Here is a 14,568-nt window from a genome sequence, read left to right as displayed (position 1 = left end):
TTATACAGATATATAATACAGAATTTGGCTTTTCTATTATTTTGTTTTTTCCTCCCTCTGTAGAATGATACTTAAACATTAGCTACTGCAACTTACACATTACCTCAGATAGATATAATTAAATGGGCAACCCCATGCCAGTTTGTATACTTTAGGGAGAGGGCAAGGTAAGAATGAGAAATGGGTAGGGAAGAAGAGAAAGCATTCCCACCCACCCACCCAACTCCAAAACACACACCAAAGAATCGCCCAACCAAGCAAAATGAGAATGAATTTTAACAACCACAGACAGCAGCTAACTTGAGGTTGATAAATCAGAAAATTGGATTGGTAAGAAAGATTATCATAATCATTCATATCACTGAAACAGAAGCCCTTTGAAAGTTGCTTTTATTTTTAACAAAAGATTTCACAGTGTATTGAAAACCACTTTGAAATCTTTTATTACTCTACATGAAATGCTTAAATTATTTTGTAATAATAGATTTGATAGAATGCAGAGTCAAGCATAAATCTTTATGCAACTTCCCATGAGCCATTTTTAGTCCTGAATAAGCTATCCAGCAATAATACATTTGAAAAACACTACATGCAGAATGCATACAAATCAAACACTAAATCTGTATAAAAATAAGCTTAAAGCTTTAAAAAAAAAAAAAAAAGCCAAAACACAGTTAGTGCAAAGTCCTGGAATTCATGACATGACCAGACTAGTATACAGAAATAATGGGACTGATTCAGGCAGATTAATTTGCTTTTGCCAACAATCTTCCCCATTCAAAACACAGAAAAGTATTTTTCTTCCCAAGTGCAAAAACTACAAGAGACAATGACAATCAAAATTTTTAATGGAATTATGAAAAAAAATAAAAAAACATGACTGCAATTAAGGAGAAGCTTCTGGTTCCTACTTACAAGATTTATAAGAAAGAAGAATTTGGATAAAAGATGCTGCAAGATAATAGAAATAAATGGAAACAAATCAAAGGACAGCAGTAATTATAAAATACTTTAAAGATGGTGAAATTTAACAATAAGTTAAGAAGCTTTTTAGCTTTTTAAAAGTTAGATTAAAAGCTTTACGATACCACAAGCTAGTTCAAAAACATAGGAAATTGTGCATTCAGGTCCAAAATTATGATTTTTGTATCATGCAAAACAATGAACAATGAAAATTACACAACTACAAAGAATTGAGATTTTGAACTGCCCATAACGTGCATTAAAATTTTAGTTCATTAACCCTTCCCAGCTCAATGTTACTTTTACAAAGTACAGTGTACTGTCACATAAATCTAAAACTAACCAGTTCAAAGAAGCAAACATTTTAAGTTAGAGGTGAACTGCAGGGCAGAATTCCTTGATGGCAGCCAGTACTTAAAAAACAGTATCCAAGCCTCCCACCACACCCAACAGCATTCTAACCCCTTCAACTATTTGGACACCTCATTATCTCCTGGTTAATGTAACAGCTTTTATCATCTCTGAACACTATGAGAAGAGGAGCTTCTATCCTCTCCCCAACAAGGAAAATGTTAAAGAGTTAAAAGATGTTGCTCACATATGATTTGATTTCTGATTTCTATATTCTGATGCAATAGGGTGAGCAAAGCTGTTACAAACTCCCTAAGAGAGAGGAAAGGTCTGTAAGCTCCCTCTGAGCAAGCCCACCAAAGAAGCAGCAGGTTGAGCCATTCTAGATTCAGGGATTTCAGTGTCAACAGTTCTATACCTGAAAGTTACATTACAAGAATTACATTTTAATAAAAAATTTTAAAAATATGACTGACTCATTCTAGAAAATACAATACAAATTAATAAATATAAACATGGTTCAGAAGCTCAAAACATAAGGTAGAGGAACATAAAGAAAATATAACCCAAAAGTGGTTTTTAAAAAGTTTTCACTTAGTCATCATAAGTACATTTACTTATCCATAAATAAACACCGCTTTCAAACTTGTGAGTAAAATTATAATATGGAAATGGAAGAATATAAAGTGTCTGAATTTGAACAAAATAAAGTAAGCAAAGGAATCCCTAAACTCAACCATGGAATTCTCAAATGATATTCCTAAAAATCTTTATATTCACAACATTTCTAAATTATTTAAAAGATTTATAAGAAAATCCAAAATAATGACATGTGTATAATGTTTACAGACATAGACCCTAGTCCTGAGATGTAAATAACTAAGAATGCATTTCTGAAACAAAGCAGAAACCCTTATGACCATTAATTTTATCCTCGGAATTAACATTCTCCCCTAGAGATGGATAAAGTAAAGCAATTGGACATCTTTTTATCTCAATCTATTTCTGACCCCAGTGGAAAAGTGCTTTCTTACCAAACAACCAATACACTCATTAATGCATATATCACAGTAGCTGGCACATAGTAATAGTAGCTCAATAAATGCCAGCCATTATTATTTTTCTGCTAAAACACATCATAAATATTCAAAACATTCTGCACTACCCCACCCATCCATCTTGCACTCTACGACACTACTTCCAAGTATTAATATAATAGTAAGATGGCAAAAATAAATCAGATTTTATTTATTTTTATAATAAAATCTAAATGAAGGTAGAGGTTGAGTTATTAATTCTGACAACAGTCAGCCTTATTAAGTTACAGAGCAAATGGCATTTTCAAAAGTGTGCCCTTGAAATAAAGTTCTCTAAACTAAAATCTGAGAGGTTAGAGCCCACTGAGAAGCAAAACTTTTCTGGCATTTACATGTACTAATGAATGAATGGCTGTCAAAATCTAAGAAAACACTTCCTGTGAGTAAAAGTCTTTAATTCTTCATATAAATATTATCCTGGCTGACATGAAGGGAACTTCCAGGTCACCTACTGAAAGGAATTTGATTCAACAAAAGGGACTAACCTGAAGTATATCTTATAAAACCAGACAAAAGGCCAAACCTCATAGAACATACACAAAAAGGACAGATAGGAAAACTTCCAAAGTTCTGTTACTTCAGCTGGAAGGGGTTAAGCACAAAACATTGCTTGGTCAGAAACAGAGTTTTTTAAGATACATATTAATCTTGCAGGTAGGAAAGACTAAAAAGAAAAAAAAGGAAAGGAAAAAAATGGTAACATATTTCTTGAGCAATATTTACCAGTCATGCTGCTGTCTCTGTTTATCCCATTATGAAGTTTACAGTGAACAAATGCTGCATCAAATAACCATGATCCAAAGAGATTCAAGATGCTGTTAACCTTTGGTCTCCGAGGGGCAGGCAGTGGCCGGGGTTCTGAACTAGTCTGATTCGGACTTGACAGAGGAGAGGTGGAGGATGTCTGGTGCTGAACTTTTGAGGCATGAGCAGTACTAACCTATTAGAAGAACACAAGAATACACCCATACCCATGTAAAATTTGAGAAAACAGCAGGACTTTATAATAAGTATGCCAGATTAAAAAGCCAATCATAAAGAGCATAACAATGGTGATGTAAACTCTTACTGTGCTTGTCTTCATGGTGGCCTTATTCACAGTAACAGCCCGGTGCCTCCGGTTATGTGGTGGGGTGGTATTGACAGCAGCGCTTTGAGGCATACTTAGTCTATTCACAGGTGTTGGGGGAGCACTGTCTGATCGGGGTCTAGAAATGCCTTTAAAAGAAAAAAGACAAATGGAGTTATTTTCATAGTTGAAAATATGTGATCAGGAAATCTTCCCCAAGCAACAGTAGAGAAGGCTTGGGACACACAGACTAATACTATATAGCAGAGAATGCTAGTTGCCTCCCAATATCCATTCACCCTTTCTTCCTGAGTAACAGAACACACATTTTAGCTGGATATGGCTACGCAAAAATAAATGACACCATTTTGAAGTTGCCCTTGTAGCTAGATATGGCCATGTTTTGACCATGAAGAAGCTAGTGATTGTTGAGTGGGTTTTCCAAGAAATCCCCTTAGAAGGACCAATCAGCTTTAGAATCTCCTTCCTTCTTAATTCCTAGAAAGAATGGTTGAAACTCACTCAACCATCAAGGCTCACAAGGCAGTGCACAAAAGATGGAGGGTCACCAGATGGAAGAGCCTAGGATCCCTGACAGTGGGACTGCTATACCAACCCTATACTGCTTAGCCCTGAAATTTAATGTATGGGAAAATAAACTATCCTGTTTACACTGGGATTTTCGTTTGTTATGTGGCAGCAAAACTTAATCAGAATATATTACCTGTGTGATATATTAATAAGTACATATAACAAATGTTTTAGAAAATAACAAATAAATATTGCTGCCTTTCAATAGGTTAAAACAATTCTGACTTTTATATATCTAAAATGTGAAAAACGGCATAAAATAGTGGTTCACAACAAGTATAATTTGCTTTCAAATTATATACATAAGATTGGTCCCTAATACATTTTAATCTCTAGTTTTCCTAGATAACTAGAGAGCATGAACATTTTTCTCTTTTGCAATCATTTATTCATTCCTTTATCCATATATCTACTAGGCTTTATTTTCTTAGCATTTTGTTTGCTCTATTTATATGAAGACAACAATAACCTTCTAGTTGTTATATTCGTTGCAAATAATTTTTCCTGGTTTGTTGTCACCAAATCTGTTCATCTTTCCCTTTGGGTTTTCTGTAATAGCTCCTAGTATTAGACTCTAGAGTTATCCGAATGTAGTTCTTCACACATATAGCAACATACACATTATTCACCTAAGAATGCATCCACCAGACAGCTGATTCCACGCATGGCACGAAAAAATATTTGAGGCAGATGTTTAAGGCAGGGATATTGATTCAATTCTTGCGGCATTCCGCTCACATTCAAGAACTGTTCCTGAAATTTGGGGGTAGAGCTTATAATAGCTGGGTTACTCAAATCCACAGGATTACTAACAAAAGAGAGAGAAGAATTAATTACACATTTAGAAATTTCTATAGCAATAAAATATACGCAATCTAATTTAAAAACAGGACTGTTTGTGTCTATTTCTTTAATTCAGAGAGCAGACTGCTCTGTATTAAATGGGCTAGGAATTCAAACATCAACACTTTTTTTTACAGATTTGCACTGTGTTTATATGAACTTCTACTACTACTCAGAGAATGAGAATCAAAGTAAGACTAGAAAAGGTTTTAATATTTTAAGAATATACATGGATATTTTTCTAATATATTTGGAATTAAGCAATGGAATGGTAAAGATATAAATAACAAAACTTCAAGGAAAAATTTTACTTTAACATTTCACACTTTTATGTTATATTCATGTGTATGTCCTAAAGCCATACATTTCAAAACAATTTATTTGGGCTTGAGTTATACTTTATGTACAAATAATTTAAAATTTTTCCATTAAAAAACAGATTTAGATTTTTACTCAAAATGGTCTGCTTAGCTATCGATTAAATGGCTTCTCCAATTCAAAGTGATATTGATAACCTACAGCCCATAGAATTTCCATTAGCTACAAAGCAAAATAACTAGGCTGAGAAATAGAAATTCATGGCCTATATATGCTCTACCCTTTGAAACCTTTTTTTCCACCCGCCAAAAGACTTAATTTCATGAACTGTAAGTGGGGAAAAGGGAACGTGTGAATGTATAAAAAATCATGTGCAGTAGAGGAGGTAAGAAGTCAATAGCAGCAGTATCTGCTGGGTTGCAGTTTATCTGCTCAGAAGTTAGAAAAACAGGCAGTAAGGTTGAAATGGACTACACTTCAGTACAGCAAGAGCTCTGCTAAATTCATGTCCACTAGCTATTGAAAACTGGGGAGAGAAAGGCTTATACCAGCTCCTCCATATATAAACCAGAAGTGATTTTATTGGCACCCAAATATTCAGAGAATAAATTCAAGACAATAAATCAAATTTGTAATGAAAATGGGTAGCAAAGGATATGGAACAGATAACAGAAACTGCATTCCTGCAGTTCCCAGTGCTCCGTGTACCTGACACATTTGAGGGGCCTGTTGAAAATCAAGATTCCAACTAAATTTACTGAAATAGAATCTCTAGGTGGGGCCTCAAGGACAGGTGGTCATACACAAACAAGTCCAAGGACAAGCATTTGTAAATTCTGTTTCTCATACTAGAAACGAAAATGGGAATCATTTTTTGGTTTTCCTGGAAAAGATAAAGCATTATCATACTAGATAAAATGCTGATGCCTGCCTGTCTCCACATCATATTCAGCCCTCATGCCAGAAAACTTGCCAATAACCCTAACAGCCCCTTCTGAATAATCCTAACTGAACTGCCTCCCACCCACCTACAGCTCATTTAAGCAAGGAGGTAAAACTATACTAAACAAGTCTATCCAGATGTCTGCTAGAGACCTACAACTAATGTAGCCTAATTAACAATAATCATTTGCTCCAATTTAACCTTTTTGAGAATCTGAGTAAAGAGAAAGCCCCAGTGAACTGAAAGGATGAAAGGTGAAGTCATACAGAGTCACAGCTATTTGCATCCCTGGGCACTTATCATGAGGCTGCGTGTACCTCCCAAAGAAGGGAGAAAACAGGAACTCGGGGGAAACAGGAACTCAGGACTCTGGAGAAAGAGAACTGCATGCACAAGAGAATCAAAAAAGCTAAGAGACAGATGACAGAGTGGCTTGTCCCAAGGCTGCCTTGATCCCTCCCCAACATGAGAACTGGTTTTTCACCACTTCTTGGAGCCCAAGGAGACCTCTCTATCTTCACGCAATAACCTCTTTTTCACCTGCATTCGCTTAATTAAGTAGGCGCAGCTCAAGAAGAAAGATTAAGCCTCCAGAGATCAATTAGGAATAAAGAAACAAGAAAAGATTATCCAAGAACTATGTCTAAAAAAAAGATTTTAAGACTAGAGTTTTACTGCATTTATTTCAACCTCTTAAGAAACAGAAAACTTTCACACAACAGAGAATAAAAGAGGACAGGAAGTTTTCCTATTCTTTTTTTTTTTTTTTTTTGAGACAGAGTCTCACTCTGTTGCCCAGGCTAGAGTGAGTGCCATGGCGTCAGCCTAGCTCACAGCAACCTCAAACTCCTGGGCTCAAACGATCCTATTGCCTCAGCCTCCCGAGTAGCTGGGACTACAGGCATGCGCCACCATGCCTGGTTAATTTTTTTTGTCTATATATATTAGTTGGCCAATTAATTTCTTTCTATTTATAGTAGAGATGGGGTCTCGCTCTTGCTCAGGCTGGTTTCAAGCTCCTGACCTAGAGCGATCTGCCCGCCTCGGCCTCCCAGAGTGCTAGAATTACAGGCATGAGCCACCATGCCCGGCATTCCTATTCTTTTTTTTAAGTTACCAAAACATAATTTGGTCAAAAAATAGAACTAGAGACAACTCAGGAAACCATAAAAAGAATAGCATTCCATAACCAAACATAACTTTTCCCTCAGGAATAAAGGATGGTTCGAAAATGGGAAATAAATTAATATATTACATCAGTTGGTCAAAAAAGAGAAAACATTTAATTGTTTAAATGGATCCCACAATATGATCTGAAAAAAAATTCAGTATTATTTTTTATTTATATTGTTTAAATTTTTTAATTGCTTAGGAAACCAGGAGCACAAAAAAGAATATCTAATATCAAGAACCAATATCCTATTCAAAATTCCATTAGAGGCATTCCAATGAAAATCAAACAGAAGAAGGGTGCCAAAACAGTATTTTTAATTTTTTTTTTTAGAAATGAAATCTTACTCTGTTGCCCAGGCTGAAGTGCAGTGGTGTGATCATAACTCACTGCAGCCTCAAACTTCTAGGCTCAAGCAATCCTTCTACCTCAGCCACCTGAGTAACTAGAACTACGGCCACGAGCCACTATATCTGGTTAAAATTTTTTTTTTAATTTATTGTAGAGAAGGGATCTCACTATGTTGCCCAGGCTGGTCTCAATGTAAGTTATCCGCTTTCCCTAAATATAATACAGGCTTCATATAATTCTCATCTTTGGCAGAGTCCGGCTAGCTAACCATCACTTTGTCTGTTCCTCCTCTTTTCTCTTGCAATTAAGTATGGTGTATGTCTGAGTTCTGGCCAATGGAATATGAGTAGTGATGATTTACATTATTTCAAGGCCTAGCTCAGAAAAAACCTCCCACACAATTTTTCTTGTTCTCCCTTCCCCATCTGCTAGCCAGATACGAAGCTCCTGCTTATAACATTGAGGCCCTAATGGAATCATATGATGAAGATGGGAGAGCCTTTGCCAGCCCATGTCCCTGAATGACTATGTGACCAATGCTATTCCCTACTCCAGACTTCATGAAAGATTTTCAGGTGCAAAGCGGCATGTGTTCCTTACCCTAGCTAATAAATAATCCAAACCCCAAAAGGTTTTGTGGGGTTTTTCTGTTTGCTTATGTTTTTTAACTTGACAAATTGATTGTAAAATCCATCTGAAATGTTAAACAGGCAAGAAGAGAAGAAAAGAGAGAAAAAAGACATTAAGCCTACTAAATAACAGTAAATATAAAGTTAAAAAAATTAAAAGTATGAATCTAGTATAAAAATAAAGAAATTAATGGAATAATATGTGAACTAAATACAGATCTTGGTATATGTAAAGGAGATCCATAAATACAGATCTTGGTGTATATATAAAGGAATTTAATGTCACAAAGGAAACAAAATTAGAAGAAATCATAGGTGAATATCTATCCGATCAAAAAACATAAAAGACTTTCTAATCTTAAAAGAAATAGAAAATGATCACAGGCCAGGTGCAGTGGCTCACACCTGTAATCCTAACACTCTGGGAGGCCAAAGCAGGAGGATTGCTTGAGGTCAAGACTTTGAGACAAGCCTGAGCAAGAGTGAGCCCCGTCTCTACTAAAAATAGAAAAAATTAGCCAAGCGTCATGGCAGGTGCCTGAAGATCCAGCTACCTGAGGGGCTGAGGCAGGAGGATCACTTTAGCCCAGGAGTTTGAGGTTGCTGTGAGCTAGGCTGACACCACAGCACTCTAGCCTGGGCAACAGAGCGAGACTCGTCTCAAAAAAAAAAAAAGATCACAGAAAAAGATATTCAAAAACTAAAATTACCCGAGAAACACAAATTATAACTACAAACTAGAAAGAAATGACAGAAAATGGTTAATATCCCTAATTTATTAAAAAAAAAAAAGGTCATGGAGAGTAATTTAGAATCATTAATACACAAATACAAAAATGAGGCTAGTAAAACCAAAAAGAGAAGATATGCAAGGAAAAAGTTTAAGATTCAGACAGTTTACAACAAAATAAAAGTTCCACAGAGCATATGAATTGGGTTAGAAGAGGGACAAGCAGGAAGTGATGAAACTAAACTGAACACAATTACTATAAAGAAAGAGACAGCAGGAAGTAATGGTATATGCTCCCGTGAAATTTTAGGGTGTACCTCTCAGTGAAATTTTAAACAACAGGCTACTAGATTAAGGCCCTGAGAGGCAGACTGACCAGTCAATGCTGGACACAGAGAGGAGCAAGGCAGTATCGAGTTCCCACAGAATGTGACAAAGTCCTAGAAAAGAGCACATCATCCAGGCTGCAGCCACAGGCAAAAGAACAAGTGCTGCAACTACCACAGGGAATAAGTTCCTAGAAAGTGTAAATCAGAGCAGCTGAGAATAGCCTAACCCTGCTGGGACCAGGAGAGCAAGAGACACATACATGATATGGACATGTCTGTTGTCTAATCTGGCTCCATTTGATGGACTGTATTTAGCAGCCGCATTCTGAATTCAAACAAGAGAGTTCAGTATGGTTCCTGCCGTAAGACATGTACTGGGTAAAGAGCACATGAGATAATAAAATAACAGTACCTTAACATATGTAAAAAGCGAAACCATGTCTGTGCAACACACTCATTATCCATTTCTGGAGGGATCAGACTGGCATCTTCATCGGGAACTTTAAACGGAGGAAATGAAGGACCATATGTAAAGCGTAGCAATCTAGAAAAAAAAAGCACACCATTGAAAGCATTTAACAGAATGAAAAATACACTCAAGCATAGAAACTTAAGAGAAAATAGCTGAAACATGTGTACCTCACGTAAGTGAACAAGATATATGAAAACCTTCATTTATAAAATAGACAAACTGAAAGGGGATTTCTAGTTTTTGATGTTTGAGATGATGGGATATATGAACTACCCTGATCTGTTCACTATCTACTATATATATCAAAATATCACTATGCACCCCATAAATATGTATAATTATGTGTCAATTAAAAAAGATATTTTAATTGTTTAAAACATTTAAATTATTTAAATTTGCATTTAAATAATTCATTTATATTTATATCACATATTATTACTTATAAATAAAATTACATATTTATATGATATAATTAATCATATGATTTAAAATATAAATATTTAAATTATTTTTAAAAGATTCATTCCATTGCTTCAATTAATCCCAATTTCTTCAATCTAACTAAGCTATAACTTACTCATAATAACTTTACATGGAGGTTAGAATTTACGGTGCCGCATAAAAGTAACTTTATTCAATAATTGAATTACTTAATAGTAATATTCTAGGCCAGGTGCAGTGGTTCACACCTGTAATCCTAGCACTCTGGGAGGCCGAAGCAGGAGGACAGCTTGAGGCCAGGAGTTTGAGACACACAAGACTGTGTCTCAAAAAAAATAATAATATTTTAAATGTATTAAAACTGTTCAAAACCTTCCAACTTAATTATTCTATATCTAGAGATTATATCTTCACCAAATAATCAGAATACATACAAAGACTATGTATAAAGTATTCATATTAACAATATTTTAAAAGTAGGCCGGGCGCTGTGGCTCACGCCTGTAATCCTAGCTCTTGGGAGGCCGAGGCGGGCGGATTGCTCAAGGTCAGGAGTTCAAAACCAGCCTGAGCAAGAGCGAGACCCCGTCTCTACTATAAATAGAAAGAAATTAATTGGCCAACTGATATATATATAAAAAAATTAGCCGGGCATGGTGGCGCATGCCTGTAGTCCCAGCTACCCGGGAGGCTGAGGCAGAAGGATCACTCGAGCCCAGGAGTGTGAGGTTGCTGTGAGCTAGGACGCCACGGCACTCACTCTAGCCTGGGCAACAAAGCGAGACTCTGTCTCAAAAAAAAAAAAAAAAAACAATATTTTAAAAGTAAAACACTGGGAACATGAATAGCAAAACAACAAGGAAATTATTAAATGAATTACAATTCCATTTATATAATGACAAACTACAAACCCAATAAAATATGATCTTGAGAGCTATTTTAAATTATCATAAAAATATGATCTTGAGAGCTATTTAACAATGAAAAAAAAAGCACATGTAACTAAAGTGACAAGAATCAGACACCAAAAAAAGCACATAACAATATTATATAGAATAATCTCAAATTGTTTTGGGGGGCTTTCTTTTTTTTAGGGAGACGGTCTTGCTCTGTCACCCAGGCCCCAGGTTAGAGAGCAGTGGCACAATCACAGCTCACTGCAATCTCAAACTCTGAGGAAGATCACTTCAAATGATCTTCCTGCCTCAGCCTTCTAAGTAGCTGGGACTACAGGCACAAGCCACCATGCCTGGCTAATTTTTTCAATTTTTTTTAGACGTGGGAGGTCTCAATACACTGCCTAGCCTGGTCTCAAACTCCTGGCCACAAGCAATTCTCTCATCTTGGCCTCCCAAAGTGCTAGGATTACAGGTGTTAGCCAACACACCCGGCCTCAAATTGGTGCTGTAAAAAAAGGAACTAAATGGGAAAAAATACATTAAAATGTTAACACAGGTTATCTCTAAATGATGGACATTTGCCCCTACATTTTCCAAATTTTCTATTATAAGCATGTATTGCTTTTATAGTCAAGATAAAAGTATTACTTAAAAACAGATTCATAATATTGATGTTTGCCATCATATACCAGAACCAATAGAATATTCCAAACTTCATCTTTTAGTTTAAATGATAAAAGATATAAACATTAACTCAGAAGAGTAGTCTACCTTCTGATACATAACACCACCTACAAAGTACTTGTTCCTCCCACCTCTTCCCTTTGTCCCCAATCAAACCTTAATCAGATGAAGCCTCTAGATTTAACTTACAGTTTACAGGAAGCACAGGAGGGCACGGGAACATGTTAATTAACAATGTGGACATAATCAGAAAAACCCAGAATGTGAAATACTCTATAAGACAAACAGCCCAGTTTCCTTAACAAAAAAAAAAAAAAAAAACTTCAAAGAAATAAAAATAAAGTAGAAACCTATACAGTTGTCCCTTGGTATGGTGGAAGATTCATGCAGGAACCCCCTCAGATCCCAAATCCACAGATGCTCAAGTCCCTTAAATAAATTGGTGCAGTATTTGCATATAACCTACACACACACTCCTATATACTTTAGATCATCTCTAAGTTACTTATAATACCTAATAAAATGCATATATTCATGTGGATTCAATGCAGTACTTGCAATACAAGGCAAATTCAAGTTTTGCTTTTTGAAACTTAGTGGAATTGTTTCTTTAGATCCACGGTTGATTTAATCCATGGATACAGAACCCATGGATATGTAAGGCCTACTATACAGGGAAATGTGAACACTGTCTGGCTGATCTTTAAGAACTGTCAACATTTTTAGGTGTGATAACAGTAGTATGATGTTTTCGAAAGATTCCTTATCTATATCTAGAGTTATACAGGTATACCAGCAAGATATTGCAGGATCAGCTCCATACCATCCCAATAAAGCAAATATTACAATAAAGCAAGTCACATGAATTTTTTGGTTTCCCAGTGCACATTAATGTTTACACTACACTATAGTCCAGGGGTCCTCAAACTTTTTAAACAGGGGGCTAGTTCACTGTCCCTCAGACTGTTGGAGGGCCAGACTATAGTTTAAAAAAAACTATGAACAAATTCCTATGCACACTGCACATATCTTATTTTGAAGTAAAAAAACAAATGGGCAAAAACACCAGCATGTGGCCCGTGGGCCGTACTTTGAGGATGCCTGCTATAGTCTGTTTAGTAGTAGTTTGAGGACGCCTGCTATAGTCTATGTGGTATGCAATAGCACTATGTCTAAAAACAATGTATATACTTTAATTAAAAAATACTTTGTTACTAAAAAATGCTAATGATCATCTGAGCCTTCAGCAAGTTGTCATCTTTTTCCAGTGGAGGTTCTTGCCTTGATGTTGATGGTTGCTGACTGATTGGGGAGGTGGCTGCTGAAAGTTGGGGTGGCTGTGGCAGTTTCTTAAAATAAGACAACTATGAAGTTTGTCACATCAATCAATTCTTCCTTTCACAAAAGTTTCTCTGTAGCTCAAGATGCTGTTTTGATAGCATTTTACCCACTGTAGAACTTTCTTCAAATTTGTAGTCAATTCTTTCAAACCCTGCCACTGCTTTATCAATTAAGTTTATGTAATATTCTAAATCCTTGTTGCCATATCAACAATGTTCAGAGCATCTTTGCCAGTAGATTCCATCTAAAGAAACCATTTTCTTTGCTCATCCATATGAAGCAATTCCTCATCCATTTAAGTTTTATCATGGGATTACAGCAATTCAGTCACATCTTCAGGCTCCACTTCTAATTCTAGTTCTTTTGGTATTTCTACCACATCTGCAGTTACTTCTAATGAAATCATGAACCCCTTAAAGTCATCTATGACTTCTTCCAAACTCCTATTAATGTTGATATTTTGACCTCCTCGTATGAATCATGAATATTCTTAATGGCATCTAGAATGATGACTCGTTTTCAGAAGGTTTTCTATTTTTTTTTGTTTAGGTCCATCACAGGAATCACAACTTATAGCAGATATAGCCTTACAAAATGTATAGTTAATCCTTGAACAACATGGGGGTTAGAGGTGTCAACCCCACACACAAAGTCAAAAATCCACATATAACTTTTAACTCCCTAACACCATTAACTACTAATAGCCTACTTTTGACCAGAAGCTTTATCTATAACACAATCAATTAACACCTATTTTGTAGGTTATATATATTATACATTATATTCTTACAATAAAGTAAATTAGGGAAAAGAAAATGTGCTTAAGAAAATCATAAGGAAAAGCCAGGTGTGGTGGCACATGCCTGTACTCCCAGCTATTTGAGAGGCTGAGGCAAGAGGATTTCTTGAGCCCAGCAGTTCAAGGCTGCCTTGCACTATGATCACACCTGTGAACAGCTACCACACTTCAGCCTGGGCAACATAGTGAGATACAGTCTCTTAAAAAAACAAAGAAAAAAGAAAATCATAAGGAAAAGAAAATATATTTACCATAAGTACTCTACTGTATTTCACTGAGATCACAAGTTTATGTCATCTGTTTATAAGATGAATCATCTGTCTGAAATGGCAGGTAACTACAGCTGCAGACCTCAATCTACAGTACATGTCAAGCAATTCAACATTTTCTTGAAATGTCATGACTTTTCTTTGCTTCTTGGGAGCACTTCCAGCATTACTAGTAGCACTTCATATGGGTCTGATGGTGTTATTGATTCAAGGTTTATGGTATTGCACTAAACACGATGAAAAATACCAAAAAACATGAGATCATTTTTCACCATGAT

General features: G+C 35.8%; 1 protein-coding gene across 5 annotated transcripts in view; it reads right to left on the bottom strand.

Annotated features, from left to right (window-relative positions):
* RALGAPB (Ral GTPase activating protein non-catalytic subunit beta) overlaps positions 1–14,568 on the bottom strand; it is a 103,153-nt gene that overhangs the window by 59,226 nt on the left and 29,359 nt on the right. For 3 of the 5 annotated variants that reach the window (XM_012755001.3, XM_012755003.3, XM_076011116.1), the window contains 5 exons: positions 9,798–9,929; positions 4,701–4,879; positions 3,481–3,629; positions 3,135–3,351; positions 916–951 (listed from right to left, as the gene is read on the bottom strand). In XM_012755001.3, the coding sequence (XP_012610455.1) occupies positions 916–951; positions 3,135–3,351; positions 3,481–3,629; positions 4,701–4,879; positions 9,798–9,929 (713 nt within the window). The remainder of the gene's footprint in view (positions 1–915; positions 952–3,134; positions 3,352–3,480; positions 3,630–4,700; positions 4,880–9,797; positions 9,930–14,568) is intronic. The other 2 variants (XM_012755005.3, XM_012755006.2) reach the window with 1 other exon arrangement.

Source organism: Microcebus murinus, chromosome 16 (genome assembly GCF_040939455.1).
Source record: "Microcebus murinus isolate Inina chromosome 16, M.murinus_Inina_mat1.0, whole genome shotgun sequence".
NCBI classification, from domain to species: Eukaryota; Metazoa; Chordata; class Mammalia; order Primates; family Cheirogaleidae; genus Microcebus; species Microcebus murinus.
Note: the sequence above shows the minus strand (reverse complement) of the source record. Positions and strands in the feature narration are given on the sequence as shown.